This window comes from Scyliorhinus canicula, chromosome 11 (assembly GCF_902713615.1).
Source record: "Scyliorhinus canicula chromosome 11, sScyCan1.1, whole genome shotgun sequence".
Taxonomy (NCBI): Eukaryota; Metazoa; Chordata; class Chondrichthyes; order Carcharhiniformes; family Scyliorhinidae; genus Scyliorhinus; species Scyliorhinus canicula.
The window spans coordinates 50,060,322-50,076,185 of NC_052156.1; the positions used below are offsets into that span (position 1 = coordinate 50,060,322).

At 44.2% G+C, this 15,864-nt stretch overlaps 1 protein-coding gene across 1 annotated transcript in view; it reads right to left on the reverse strand.

The window, feature by feature from the left end:
* The window catches only part of prickle2b (prickle homolog 2b), a 441,701-nt gene that overhangs the window by 25,135 nt on the left and 400,702 nt on the right, over positions 1-15,864 (reverse strand). The window contains 1 exon segment of the mRNA XM_038810573.1: positions 892-1,030. Coding sequence (XP_038666501.1) covers positions 892-1,030 — 139 coding nt within the window.

Sequence of the window (15,864 nt, forward strand, 5' to 3'; positions counted from 1 at the left end):
TCTCCAGGATTATGGGGACCATTAAATTATCCCACCAGGTACATTGTAAAACCACAATACTGGCGCACAGCGGGTAACACTGCTGCCTCATAATGCCAGAAACCCAGGTTCGGTTCTGGCCTTGGGTGACTGTTCTGTGGAATTTTTTATGCTCTCCCCGTGTCTGCGCTCCGGTTTCCTCCCACAGTCCAAAGATATGCAGGTTAGGTGGATTGGCAATGCAAAATTACCCATTATTTTCCAAAGGTTAGGTGGGGTTATGATGTGTGGGCCTAGGGAGGGTACTCTTACAGAGGGTCGGTGTAGACGTGATTCGCTGAATGGCCTTCCTCTCCACTGTAGAGATTATATGAAGTGCAACGGCTACCAGTCCCTAAATATGCAAATTATATGTGACTGTGGGCACTGCTTCCTTTATACAAAGTCACAATTTGCTGGGCACTCCCATGATTCTTTTATACATTGGCCATCCAGTTTTGTGCTACTTCAATAGCAGGATGGCTACTTGTTACTGATAAAAATTCATGATGCCATTTTGTAGGCCCACCAGTGCTGCATTAAAGTCCCATGATGAAATGCGCATGAAGGCAAGGATAAAGGCGGAAACTATTGAGATGCTTAAAGGAGTACAGTGATTGGGGGATGGGGGTTGCAGAAGGACTCAGCACTCTTGCAAATTGTGGTAGCATGATGTGTGCTTCATAACTAACAGTAGCTGTCCCTAGGAAATCTGATGCAGTAAACTCCTCGAATTTCGATTGACACAAGAGTTAAGATATCACGTGGGGAACCCAGAATTTTTGAAACACAATATTTTAAAGACACATTGAATCCATTTAATTTAAAGATTTTAAATGTTATTTTCCAATGTATTGGATAGCATGCATACACCAGACTATATATATATCGCAATTACCTCATTGTCATGCGGTGGTAGTTGATGTAACAGCTGCTTAATTCTATACTTCTCTCCGGGGCTGTTAACATATGGAACCTTATCTTCTGGGAGACAGTTGTAGTATTGGTGAACCTGCACATCACAATGTGGTTAGTTAGGAGAAATGCTAAGCTTCATTCTTATCATACTTGCAAAATAATAATAATAAAGTTATATTTGTATTTTCAAAAATCATAAGAGTTGCAAATAAACTAGATTATGATGGAAAGTCACGGTAGGTCATTCATTATCTCAAAAGGGAAAAGAGAGGTTTGAAACAAAATAACTTGCCCTTTCTCATTTCAGACATTTTACTGCCTAAAGTGTATTCCACCATTTACTGTTTGTATTTTCAGTTTGTAACATTTGCAATTTTTCTCTTTTGCTCAGATAATAGTTCTGATCTACAATATATCTTCGCAAATCCTCTTTCCCCCCCTTGAATCTAGGTCTACTGACTGTTACGCTATGTATGACTAATTCTACAGTTATCCAGCTCAATGGATAAGATACACACTTATATTTTAAATAAAATCTTTCTCGCAGTTGCCTTTTTGGAGAGTATGGTCATTTAGAGGAGTTAGTTTTTCAGAGGAGTTAGTTTCTTTAGTACATGGTATATTTCACTTGCCATGACAATACTCTTACTGGTTACAACATATTGAATGATTGGAACATTATCTTATGCTTTATTACCCTATAACAATTTGATCGCTGTGAGAACATTTCCAGTACCTGATCATCACAGGCACTATTTCTTGACAGGTATATGCCATCAGCATAAATTACCTCTTCAGATACTGAGGTAGGAATGTACCTCCACTTAAATACTGAATGCCGCGAGAGAGAGGCAAAGCTAAGTACCACCATGTGAGGCATTTAAAGCATTTTTACTTTCAGGTACTAAAAGTCATTAAGAAACGCTTTTTCCTGAAATATGGTTGACTGGAATTCAAGGCAGATTTGGTCTTTGTTTGCAAAATAAGATTAACCCATCACTAAGTAAATAGCCTCTCCAGTTTAATTACCGCTTTACAAATATTTCCTCACCATCTGATTATTATATGGTCATCATAATTCCTACCCTTAATTTTTTTCACGTTCTCTGGTTTGAATTTAAAAGATGCAGATAACTAGAAATGTAAATGTGAACAACATCATCTGCGTGGAAAGAATAATGCTGTTTAATTTATTCTAGTCCACAGAGAATTTAACTAAAAACTGCAGGCATGGTCGTAATGTGTAATTGTTCTCCTACTGACACTGGCTATAATTAAATCAAGCTGCGCTATACGAGGTAGCAATGTTTCTTCAACTGACATTTGTATGATTAAAGATGACGCATATTACAAGCCTTTCATTTACCACCCTCTGAAAGTGTTTACATAACCAATGTCAAATCTGAAGTTATATCTCACATGATTTATTGAGATTTTCCCCAACAGGTGACATAATGGAACTATTATAAAAACTTATGATTATCTAGAAAATGATTTGTATCCCTGATTGACATACATCTATTTAAATCCACAGTTCACCTTCTGTATCCCTAGGTTTTTTGACTTGACACTACTAGATTATGCAACACCCATGAGCAATATCATGGCATTGTGAAGAAAATGGGCTGCTAAATGCAGAAGTAAGTGCAATAATGCAGCGATAATAGAAAACTCCACAGTTCGGAGAATGGTAAAATGATTTTATAGCACACTGAAAAGAATGTTATGTTTTCTTTCAGTGCAATAATTGGCATCTTGTAGAGAAGGTGTAAGAAATTCTTGAGAGCACATGAACAACTACATTGTGGAATTCAGATTGGAACCAATGATGGAGGGGGAAAAAAAAACCAGAATTGGAGTCTTCTAAAAGGGACTGAGGAACGTTTAAATTCTTTCATGGGATGCGGGTGTTTCTGGCATGCATGTGTTGCAGCTCCACCAGGTTAACACCTCATTTTAGATACACCTGGTGCTGCTCTTGGTATGCTCCCCTGCAGTCTTCTTTGAATAAGGGTTAATCCCTTGGTTTATCGGCAATGGTAGAACAAAAGGTATGCTGGATCGTGAGATTACATATTGTGGTTGAATACAATTCCGCTGCTGCTGATGATCCACAACGTCTCATTGACGCCCAGTTTTGAGATGCCAGATCTGTTTGAAATCTATCTCATTTCGCAAAATGTTAGTTCCACAGGACACGATGGTGGGCATTCCTCAATGTGAAGCCAGGACTTTGTCTCCATTAGGACTATGCTGTGGTCATTCCTACCAATACCTTCATGGACAGATGCATCTGAATCAGGTATATCGGTAGGTTTTTCCCTCTTGTTGGTTCCCTCATCAACTGGCACAGGCCCTGTCTATAGCAGCTATATCCTTAGGATTTGGCCAGCTTGGTCAGACGTTGTTCTAACAAGCCACTCTTGGTGATGGACATTGAAGCACCCAACACAGAGTATGTTATGTGGCCTTGCCATCCTAAGCGCTAGTTCCAATTGATGTTCAACATTGAGGACAACTGATTAATCAGCTGAAGGGGGAGCAGGGGTGGTGGTAGTTTATAATCAGCAGGAGATAGAATAAAGATCTGGATATAAGAACATTCATATCAGGATTACTTCTGGTAATGCCTTTACCAATAGAGAAATAGAGAAATAAATGGATGGCTGGAGAGATAGTGCATGAATAATGTGGGGCAATATGGCAGTCTCAGGAACAATTTAAGGAAGGATAGAGCAAAGCAAATGTGGCCAAAAAATGTATTAAAAAAAGAAAAATAAGGAAAATAATAAAAGCATAGGCCAGAGGATTGAGGGCTAAAAAATAAGATTGTCGAACAGAGGCAGGTTTAAGTTGTATGTGAATACATAAAGTACAATAAGGTAAATTTGCCATAGTCCCAGATGACCATAGGCTCCTTTCCCCTTTGAGGGGGAGAACTGATTGGTGATGATTTAACATGAGGATCACCACACCTCAGACGAGGGGGAAGGTTAAGAAGGCGGGCCTTCATGAACAACCTCACTCAGGATAATATTGGTGAGCTAGAGGCACTGACATGTTCAAGGTCTTCCACCCAAAAGATGGGATAAAAAGTTACTTTTCATATTGGATTTTTGAAAGCAAGTAAGTTAAAGGCTGAGACAACAAAGTACCAAGGAGCTAGCTGTGATGTTGGTGACTGTAAATATGCAAGCTATTAACCTGTCTTAGAAATTAAAGAAACGCCTCACATCCTTTGTACTACAAAGCCCTTGATCTTTTCTTGGCTGTGAACAATAAAATGGAAGCTGGGGCACAAGCTGACAAGGAAGCTTGTTCATGGAGGACAGCTTCAAGAGCAGTCAGAATTTTTAAAGGAAAGATGGCAAAGGCTTTTCTGTGGCAACGAGGTTAGAAATTCTGCAGGATAGTTAAAACATAATTTTTGTCATGATATGCAGACATGCAGATGATACATAGACAGGCACAGACAGGCAGCTAATGAACAGAGAACAGGACATGACCAATGAGCAGGCAGGGCACTCAGGAGTGGTATCTCACTATAAAAGGCACAAGGCACTCACACTCCGCTTCTTTCCACTGATGAACATCTACAGAGTGAGTCAGGATGTTTTTACAGTATCACACCTCTAGCACATGGCTAAGAGCTAGTCTGGTTCAGTCAGACAGAGTAACCACACTTAGGTTCGCAGAGAGTCGCCAAAAAAAATCTCAATAAAATGTTTATTAAAAAAAAAAGGTTAGCAGAGAGTCAAACTCTTAGAGAACTGTGCTACTGGTTCAATAAATCAGATTGAACTAACTTCAAGGTCTGGAGTATCTTTTGGTTAAAGCTGCATCCAGTTGCAGCCTGTGTTATCCCCGAGTACATAACACAACAATTTTGTTTAGGGCTATTAGGTGGGCTACTATTGTGGACTAGCCTGAAGCTATGTTATTTTATTTTATTACTCAAAGATTAAAATTTTTTTTTTGGAGTATCCAATTGTTTTTTCCAATTGAGGGGCAATTTAGCGTGGCCAATCCACCTAACGTGCACATCTTTGAGTTGTGGGGGTGAATCCCACGCAGACATGGGGAGAATGTGCAAACTCCACATGGACAGTAACCCAGGGCCGGGGTTCGAACCAGGGTCCTGAGCACCGCAGTCCCAGTGCTAACCACTGCGCCACATGCTGCCCTTTATTATTCAAAGTTAAATGGTGTGGAGTGCATTATGGGAATCTGGTCGTCATGAGTGTTCTTCATGTTTACTTTACTGTGAAACAAATAGCTTAATGACTTGTATCTGGCCTTGTCTCACCAAACAGTTGATTGGAACCTTGATTGAAGAAATAAAACTACAAAAGCAATGAATATAGTTCGGCTCACAAAAGGGCACTATTATTAAATTGTAGGTTCTGTTATCGTACATATGGGAGTGTGAGTCAATTCCAACAAAGGCAAGGTGTTCAGAAGGCTAAAGAGGGTGAATAATGAAACTGAGAAATTCTCAATGACAAATGCAAATTTGTAATAGGTACAAATGCTAAGGCAGGCATAATATACTGTATTAGCAGGGAAGAGGTTTTCTCAGAGAAGACTAGGAGTGTAATATAGAGAGGCGGGCCACGATTCAATGGGAAAAAATGTCCAGTTTTGGGCGTGTTTAGTGGGGTGTTTCTCGACAATGGCACTTGATTGGTTTTTGGGGCCTCAGGGAGTTTCTCTCCGCCGAGGCCTCATTTGAGTCATTTCCTGCTGGAAAGGCACCTCGCAAAGCGGGTGCTATTTTGTCTGGCTTCTCCAATCCTTTCTCTCCACCCGTTTTCAACCCCCGACCTCCTCTCCCAACCTCGGAGAGATCCCCAGGAACACTCCCTCAACTCACCTCCACCTGATAAGTCCCCGGCCTGATCCCTGGCAGTGCTAACCTGACAATGCCACCCTGACAGTGTCAGGGTGGCACAACCAGGGTGTCGGGTAGCACTGCCAGGGTGCCAGGCTGGCAGTGCGCAGGTGCCACTCAGCCTTTCCCCCGAACTCCTGGCATCTCTAATGGTCTGGAGTTCTTGGTTCCTAAAGAAGGGGGAATATGGGAAAAGGAAATGGGCGTGACATTAATCAAAATAAATTAAATAGAATATAAGAATGACATAAGGGGTGTTGCAAAAGCTGAGTTTATTTTCTGAGAATTAAATATTAAGGAACTGTAATTCATATCGAGAGATACTGACCACTGAACAATGGAATTAATACTTTCAAAGTGCTAGTTGTGACGAATTTAATAGAGTCCTTTGAAGAAATAATGAAGTGCGTTCATTTTTAAAAACAAATTACAATTAAAGGGTAATTTAGCATGGCCAAATCACCTACCCTGCACATCTTTTGGTTTCTGGGGTTGAGACCCACAGACACGGGGAGGATATGCAAACTCCACACGGACAATGACCTGGAGCCGGGATCGAACCCGGGTATACGGTGCCGTGAAGCAACAGTGCTAACCACTGCACACCATGCCGCCCATAATGAAGTGCATTCATAAAGGAAATTAAAAGAACTTCCCACATGTGGATTTCAAAGGGCATTTGATAACGTGCCACGTATCAGAGTCTTGATAAATTAAGGCATGTGGCCTTAAAGAGACACTGTACAGCAAGAAATTGGCTAAACAACAGGAAACAACATTTAACCATAAAAAATATATTTAGACATGTTTATATTTCCCATAGTAGCAGAAAGGACATTATTGGTAATGATGCAATAAGCCAGATGACAAATCCAAACTAATTAGTCATAAGTACAATTAAATCTCGAAGTTAAATACAAAAGAATATATTTACTCAATCAGAATTATCAAATTGGATGGCATGATGGCACAGTGGCAGCACTGCTGCCTCACAGTACCAGCGAACCGGGTTCAATTCTGACCTAGAGTGACTGTTTATGTGGAGTTTGCACATTCTTCCCGTGTCTGTGTGGGTTTCCTCCGGGTGCTCTGGTTTTCTCCTACAGTCCAAAGATGTGCCGGTTAGGTGGATTGGCTATGCTAAATTGTCCCTAGGTAGGTTTATGGGGATAGGGAGGAGGATTGGGTGGAGGTGGGTGCTCTTTCAGAGGGTCGGCGCAGTCTTGATGGGCCAAATGTCCTCCTTCTGCACTGTAGGGATTCTAAGAAATCGTTAATACAGGACCTGATAAATATATAGTTGAATAATATGTTATTTTACATCCATATCTGTATCTTTGGTGGTTCGTGAAAAAAAAATGAAATATTCATACAATTCTATAATACATGCATTTAGGCAATGCTTAATTGCTTCAAACTTAAGTTAGAGATGCAAGTTAGTTAAATCAAATGTTAGTTCAGTTTGTAGTTGTGACATTTTAGTTGACATATGCCCTTCTATGCCAGATTATTTTATTTTTCTCCTATTTTCATGGATTTCAGCTGTACTTGGTCTGCAGCCAATATAACCAATTTCTTAAGACTTTTGTTGGCAGCTTACTTCTTTGGAATTGCCAAAATGTCACATCCTTGATCTATATGACACTCAGCACCTCCTTTGCAATTCTCTCCTTGTCTCACTGGCAAGGCTAACCTTTGTTGCCCATCCCCAATTGTCCGTGAGAATGTTGTGGGGAGCTGTCTACTTGAACAGCTGCAGTCTGGTGCAGGTACACCTGTGCTGTTGGGAATGAAGCTCCAGGATTTTGATCCAGACATTGAAGGAATAGTGATATTAATTCTCAATAGATGTACTTTTAGTCATCAAAATCAGTTAACTGGCTAACACACAGTTGGGATTACAGTTCATACATATTCCTCACTACTGATGCATAATAATTTCTATATTTAGTCAAATGAGCTGTACTAATGTTAATGATGACAGTAGAAGATGGCCACATTATAGAGAATGGCAAGTTCACTCATTTTAATTTTATCCTAGTTACTTGGTGAAATACAGAACACATATGAAAAGTGGTGGGTTGGCAAGAGAAGTTCAGACAAAGACTCCACGCCCATCATTAACATGACCCTTCATATAACAATGACATAAGCAGAATCCCGAGGAAATTTAATCTTACAACTCTATCAAGAGGCAAACGATGTATAATATGAGAAGAAGCATGACAATTAGGGAAGCAGAACAGGTGAAGATGGATATTGGGTTTATCCAAAGTTTACACTGTTGTGCCTTTTAAGGGTTGATAGTAAGAAAGCATGGGGCCAGATTTTCCGGTCCCAATGTGGGGCAAATGCGCATTAGGTGAGCGTGTCCTGCATATGGAAGTTCCACTCTCATTTCCATCACTGGAAATTTTGAAAGGGGTGTTAAACTGAGTGGGTTGCAAGCCGTATGCAGCAGTCCTGACATGACCAGGTCCACTGTGGGAGTGGGGATTTTAGAACACCTTAAGTGTAGATTAAGTCAGGCCAGCTTCTGAAGGCAACGTGGTTCATGCCAGCTCAGAGGTGCTGTGAACCGTGGGGAAACCCTAGTCTGGAGTTGGAAACCTTTTGACAGGTAATTTCAAAAGATGTTGGCAACTTTACATAGCGCCGGGCAGATTCGGCGACAGGAGAGGAAAATTTTACGAGAACAGCTAAATCGCGATTCATGTTGACGTGAGCATGTGATGCAATTGTACCCTCCCCCCATCAGCGATGGGGCACGTTTCCAGATGTTGAAAGTCGGCATCATCACTTGAACTAATTAGCATATCATTATTAGGCCTCTACGTCCAAATCACCCCCCCATGGCCAGAATAGGGCAGACAGTCGCAGAATAGTGGCTAGCACTGTGGCTTCACAGCGCCAGGGTGCCAGGTTCGATTCCCCGCTGGGTCACTGTCTGTGTGGAGTCTGCACGTTCTCCTCGTGTCTGTGTGTGTTTCCTCCGAGTGCTCCGGTTTCTTCCCACAGTCCAAAGATGTGCAGGTTATTGGCCATGCTAAATTGCCCTTCATGTCCAAAAAAAGGTTAGATGGGGTTATTGGGTTACGGGGATAGGGTGGAAGTGAGGTGCGGAAGTGTGGGCTTAAGTGGGTCGAGGCAGACTCGATGGGCTGAATGGCCTCCTTCTGCACTGTATTTTCTATGTTCTATTAAAAAAAAATGGCAGCACGGTAGCATAGTGGCTTGCATAATTGCTTCACAGTTCCAGGGTCCAAGGTTTGATTCCCCGCTGGGTCACTGTCTGTGTGGAGTCTGCACGTTCTCCCCCTGTCTGCGTGGGTTTCCTCCAGGTGCTCCGGTTTTCTCCCTCAGTAGTCCAAAGATGTGCGGGTTAGGTGGATTGGCTATACTAGATTATCCTTAGTGTTCAAAAAGGTTAAGTGGGGTTACTAGGTTAGAGGTATAGGGTGGAGGTGTGGCCTTGGGTAGGGTACTCTTTCCAAGGGCCGGTGCAGACTCGATGGGCCAAATGGCCTCTTTCAGCACTGTAAATTCTATGAATTTGAATTAATTGGCATATCATTAGCAAATCGATATCAGGCCTCTGCGCTCGAATTATCACCCCCACTCCTTCAGGAGAATCATCCACATCAGTGTGAAGGCAGAACGGTGTACAACCGAGGTGATCTCCCAAGGTGTAACCTGGTGAGCAGGTGCACATCCAGGGAGTTCAGGTGAGTGCATTGCTCAGGGGGGAAGAGGATCATGCGCCTTAGTGCTGGGGCAGCTTTTAAAATGACACTCTTTGAGGGACTAGGTTTCTGCCAGGGTGGACAGAGTAGAGGGTGCCCCACCAGCCATATGTTGTGGAATTATCCCCTTGCTCTTTTTTTCTAAGTGTGGGACTGTACCCTGATTTCCTGGATAATTCAGCCCATAATGTAGCTCCATATGATGAGTTAAATATGTTTTTAATGCAATGATTGATGATAGGGATTTGTTTTTAAAAGGTGTATAACCACTAAATTGATGAGCATTGTGAAAGTAAAACAATCTTCAAATGTATTAGTGAATATTATCCAATGGTTAAAGTTCTCTTCTGCATTGAACAAGTGACATCCAGATTTGACGGTGTCATTTGTCCCGTGATTTAATCTTTTCATTGAATGACAGTTCAGATATTTGTTCTACTACATAAATCTTGAACAGATAGCTGAGCTTATTCAATTACTTCAAAAGCATTAATGTATTCCGCTCTGCAGGTTTTGTTTATACAGCCATACAATGGAATACCATATGAACATTTGGCTGCTAAACCTCACCAATGGATTCAGCTCAGCAAGGGTTGTTGATACAGTTGCTGAGTGGACTGAGTGGTTGTTTATTTTGACAGTTCTATGATCATTTAAGAGGATAACGGTTTTAGAAGTGGCCTTTGAATTACTGTGTGTATACTGTGACCGTTTCATGACTAATTAATAAGATAATATATTTTTGAAATGGATTTTGAATGACTGTTTATCTGAACAGTTTTATGACCATCTCAACGATGTCCCAATGTTTTTATAGGGCTCAAGAATTAGGGGGCCTCATACGCATCGACAAAACTGTGTTAGTGTCCAAGCCTAAGAGACAGGCTTTCTAACATACCCACCTTGTATCCACGTTCTTGAGTTCTACTTCAGGAGGTGGTGGCCCCAACTCCAGCAACCCCCACCACTGTGGAATGAAAATATGGTGAGCATGCACGGTCACTCAGGAGGCAAAATTGTGCTTTCAGGAATTGGGTTAACTTCAGATTCTTACCTCTAGAGAGGAAAACCTGACCCATGATGTTCATATTTAAGGGGTGGAAGAAGGTAAATTTGATCTTCGTAATTAAAAGCCCATTAACTACACATTCACACCAGATAATATTATAGGAACCAAACTAAGTAATAAATGAAGGAGCAACAGTGCAACAGCAAATATGGGCACATTACTAATAAATCAGATGGTGTTTATCACTCTGATATAGTTTATTTAGAATTCCAGAATGTCTTTGAGGAAGTCCACCATATTGGGTTGGCACTCAGCACCCCCTCCTCCCGGTTGGTGCCTATATGGCCCTGGAGTTTACCTTGGAATGGAGGGGCAGATGGTTCGGGCCCGGCTGTCCCGGCATCATCTGGCTCTGTCAGCCCTGGTGGTTCTCCATAGTCCGTACCATCATGTTGATGCCCTCGGAGATGCTCCTCAGTGACTGGGACACATCCCCCAGTGACCGGGCCATGCTCTGCAGTGACACAGCCATGCTCACCTGTGACCGGGACAAGCTCCGCAGCGCCTCGGTCATTCTAATCTGAGAGCGGGACATGACCCACAGAACCCGATCAAGGTTGGCCTGACACTGGGTGGCATCCCCCAGTGAGGCAGACATACCACTGAGACCCTCAACCATAGCCGTCACCGATTGAATGATGCCCTGGACAACTTCACTCATGGTGCCGACATCGTGCACCAAGCTCTCCATTGTGATCGCCACCCTAGCAGTGTTGGCCTCTCATTGCCGGCGCCATCTCCTGCGCCTGTAGCCTCTGGGACTCCTCCAATCGGCTAAGGAATCTGCTGGATGACCCTGACATCTCCCTCTGAATGTTCAGGTTGGTCCCTATCATCTCCATCAGCTGGGTAACTCTGTTCCAGAGGCTCAAAATCAGGCTGGGATCCATCAGACCTCCAACTGCTGTCTTGCCAAGGGGTTCCTGCCTCCACCAGATGTACATTAGCAGCAATGTGGTGCTCTCAGATAGTGCCCCAGAAGCCTGACCACTAACATTTCCCACTGAGGTGTGTGTATCTGCGCTGGTGGAGGGTGGGTATGACAGCTGTGCCGCGACTATAACAGTTGCATCCTCGGAGCTCTCGTCTGAGGTGTTCTCCCCGGAGTCAAGAGAGGGGGCACCCGGGATGGGCCATCGCCATCGGCTGCTGGACCTGCGGGAGAATGGATATATGGTCAGTGGGAGGGATGGGTCAGTCAGGAAGGCAATCACTACTCACATTTGAGAGGTCCTCCGGGCGGAGCCTGGTCGTCCCTCACCTCTGCGGGGTCCGCCAGCCTCCGCATTGGTGATCGTCCTGTCTTCGGCCACACCAGTCACCTCCAGGGCTCGCTCCTCAAAAGAGGTGAGGATCGTCAAGTCCAGCACCCCACCACCAGTCTGGGCCCTCTCCTCCGATTATGGGAGAGCTTTTCTTGAGGGGACACAGAGAGGGTATCGCTACCCACATGAGTGACTCACAGTTGTGGGGGTGGGTGTGAAGGGCCTGTTGGGGTAGATAGAGGGTTGAAGGGGTGGGTGGAGGGAGTGCTGAAGGGGGAGGAGGATGGAGGGAGGGTTGGGGGTCGCCTGGGGTGATGCTCCCTCGGGGCTGGGATGTTGGTGTCGACTCCCTCTGACTGCCCGGTGTAAGTTGTTGACCTTCTTCCGACACTGGAGGCCAGTCCTCTTGGTTCACTGCCCAAGCTGACAGCTGCCGCCACCTCGGTCCCAGGCAGCACTGGCTGCTTTGTGGCTCAGCGTCCGGGGCCCTCGGGAGAACAGGACATCCCTCCTGGTCTCCACTGCATCCAGGAGCCTCTCCAGGTCAGCATCCCTGAACCTTGGGGCCGGTCTTCTCAGCGCCATTGTTGCAAGCTGGATGGGATTGGCTGAACAAGTGCAGCCTAAGTGCTGCTTGACGTGGGGGGGGGGGGGGGGGGGCTGGCGAGCGCTGTCCTGGTGAATGAACTTGTGAGCCAGCATTCGGGGCTTGAAGTCCATTTCCTCGTTAAGTGGACCAATTAACATTGAATAGTGTTGCCGGCCTTACCGGTCCGAGTGCCGGGAAACTCACAGCAATTCACAGCACTGGAGCACCACTGCACCACCGTGCTGCCCTCTTCTTGCTAAATGGTGAGCAAAAGCAAGTCTATTATATTCCAAGGGGATCAACAGAAGTCCTTATTTTCATGTCTCCCATCCACCTTCCTTGTTCTTGCTGAGTAGAGTTCCACTCCTATGCCCCGTTCCACTTACAAGCCGTTACATTTTAATAGTAATATTGGCCCTGATAGGCGATTTCTGCTTCACTGGCAGTTTTTAAATAGTTTCCTTGGTTGCTGGTTGCTTCACTGCCCTCACACGATTGCTCACTATGAACCAACGCCATTGGCTTTGGGCATTGCAACTCTGTTGCTTGTCTTCAGTACCCGCGACAGTCTTGTGGCAACCAGAGGGAGTGCATCTTGACAACATTGTAATTAATTCTCCCGAGAGAAGCCTTGATCTTTAGTTTGTTTCATTCAGTAAAACCTAGTTCTTTGTTTAATTCATATTGGGGGTATCCAAGCGCCTATTCAATTTATTAGTCCCACAACCTGAATTATTTTTGTCAACATTCCCCATAATTTGTTCAAATTATGCCCTCCCTCTCCTCAACATTTCCATTTATTTACAGTAAGTCCCCATTTCAAGTTGCTCCTCTTTAAGTTGTTTCTTTTTAACATCATTTTTGTTTTAGGTCTGATTCCCAGAGTTAAGTTGTGATTTCCGCTTAAGCATCTTTTTGCGTCATTGCCTTCTGCATCATCATCATGAATGCTGCACGTCATTGCCATTTGTTTTCATTTGTCAGCGTTATTACCAACCATCTTCATTTGCATTGTCATCATTGTTGCCCATCATCTTTGCGCAGCATACATCATCACACACTGGCTCCTTCCAAGTAATATCTGGTCCTGATTGGTACCATTGTTAAGGAGGTTGTTTGTACTGTTTGCAAGAATAACTTTGAACAAAATCGACAGGCATCCAAAGTCAAAGTTATTTTTTTCCAAGCAAAATTATGGATTTAAATTTGGTTTAAATTTTGGAGTTTCTGGACTGCTTGCAGTCGGTGACACATTTAAAATGGGCCAGAAATGCCCAGTAAGTGGTGTCTGCTGCTGCAAAGAATGCAAGAAAAACCATCAGCCTGATTGTGAAAATTGATGTTTAAAAATGTCTTGAGGCTGTAGAATGAACAGTAACTATCGCTAAAGTGCTTGGGCTATCCCCTACATCAGTGAGAACAATCCATAGCAGCACTGACAAAATCAAACGAAATGCGCAATATGTCGCATCTTTAAGTGCTAACAGGATGAGTCGGACTAGTGTTGTGTTAATCACCCTGGGGTACCATGGACTGCAACTCGATGCAGTTGTACTGGAAAGTAGACTCCAAACGTTGATGTTCATTCAATACGTTTTACTGAACCTGCTAAACAGTGCACACAGTTTTCTGTGGGTTTGACACTCCACTAACCTAAGTGTGCTTACTATAACTAACTAGACCAGACTAGCTCTGAGCCACGTATAGAAGGTGCTAACTGATATATACACCCTGACTGTCACTAGTTGTCACCAGTGGAAAGAGGCAGAGTGCTGATGCCTCGTGTGTTTTATAGTGGGAAACCCCCTTCTAGTGTTCTGCCTGGTAATTGGTTGCGTTCTGTCCTGTGTGTTGATCGGCTGTACTGGGTGTCTGTTACTGCCTGTCTGTATCTCATTATGTGCATGAGTGCATATCATGACATCTCCCTTTTAAAAAAAAAATGTTGGTTCTTGGAGCATATGTAACTGTATTTACATGTGGAACTATTTACATTGAATGGCAAATGGATGAATATATACATGGAAGGTGTCTAGCGTGCAGATACAGAACAAAATTTACAAGATAAATGCCTATAAGTCCAATCTTTGGGGCTTGCGACGGATCCGTGTCGACCGTCTGAGAGGTGGAGGTGGGGACGACGGCGCTTTGACAGGCGTGATTGCTGCCAGATTGGTGGCCTTGTGGTGCGAAATGTCCGGAGGAGGCAGAGCAGCATGCGGAAAAATAGGATCTGGTGGTAGGCAGGCAACTTCGCGCAGTGCCCTTCTGTTGCGCCTGACAATGGTGCCATCTGCCATACAAACTACAAACGATCTGGGAGCAGCCTGTCGAACGACAACAGCTGGAGCTGACCAGCCTCCATCAGGTAGCTTGATCCGAACAGCGTTTTCCGGAGATAGCACAGGCAAATAGACAGCCTGCCGGGCCCTGCACCTACACTTTTCGATGTGGAGATGCTGGCGTTGGACTGGGGTGAGCACAGTAAGAAGTCTTACAACACCAGGTTAAAATCCAACAGGTTTGTTTCAAACACTAGCTTTCGGAGCACTGCTCCTTCCTCAGGTGTCCCTCGTGGATTTGTTTGAGCACTAAGCTCTGCAGACTGTGAGGAATAACAATACGATCTAGCTTGAGGAGGATCCCCTCGACGACTGTCAGGTCGTCCTTCACATTAAAGAACTGAGGGCATTGCCCTTTTTGTCAGCCATTTGCAAGGTTGTGCATTACATGCTGCAGAAGAGGGTCTTTGGCAGTCTCTTCATGGATGCTAATCATACTTTCATCTGAGGCCGGGAGGTTGCTGGCACACAGCTGCAACCTGTGCCTCAATCTGGCGGATGAAGTCAACCTGTTCACAGGGCGTGGTGATGGAGCAGGACAGGACAGGTCAGCTCCTTGCCTGGTGTGTATACAAACTCAAAATCGTACCTTCGGAGTCGAAGGAGAATGCGCTGAAGACTGGGCGTCATGTCACTCAAGTCCTTATGAATGATATGGACCACGGGTCTGTGGTCAGTCTCCACTGTAAACATTGGTAGACCGTAGACGTAGCCATGGAACTTTACTAAACCGGTTAGGAGGCCCAGACAGTCTTTTCCTATCTGGGCGTACCTCTGTTCAGTAGGAGTTATGGCCCTTGACGCATAAGCAACAGGAGCCCAGGACGAGGAGTCATCCCTCTGGAGGAGCACCGCACCAATGCCGTCCTGGCTTGCGTCCGTGGAGATTTTTGTTTCCCTGTCAGGGTCAAAAAATGCTAGTACGGAGCAGGGGTAAGCTTTGCTTTGAGCTCGAGCCACTCTGCTTGGTGTGTGGGTAGCCACTGGAACGCAGTGGACTTCTTTACCAGATGTCTGAGAGCCGTAGTG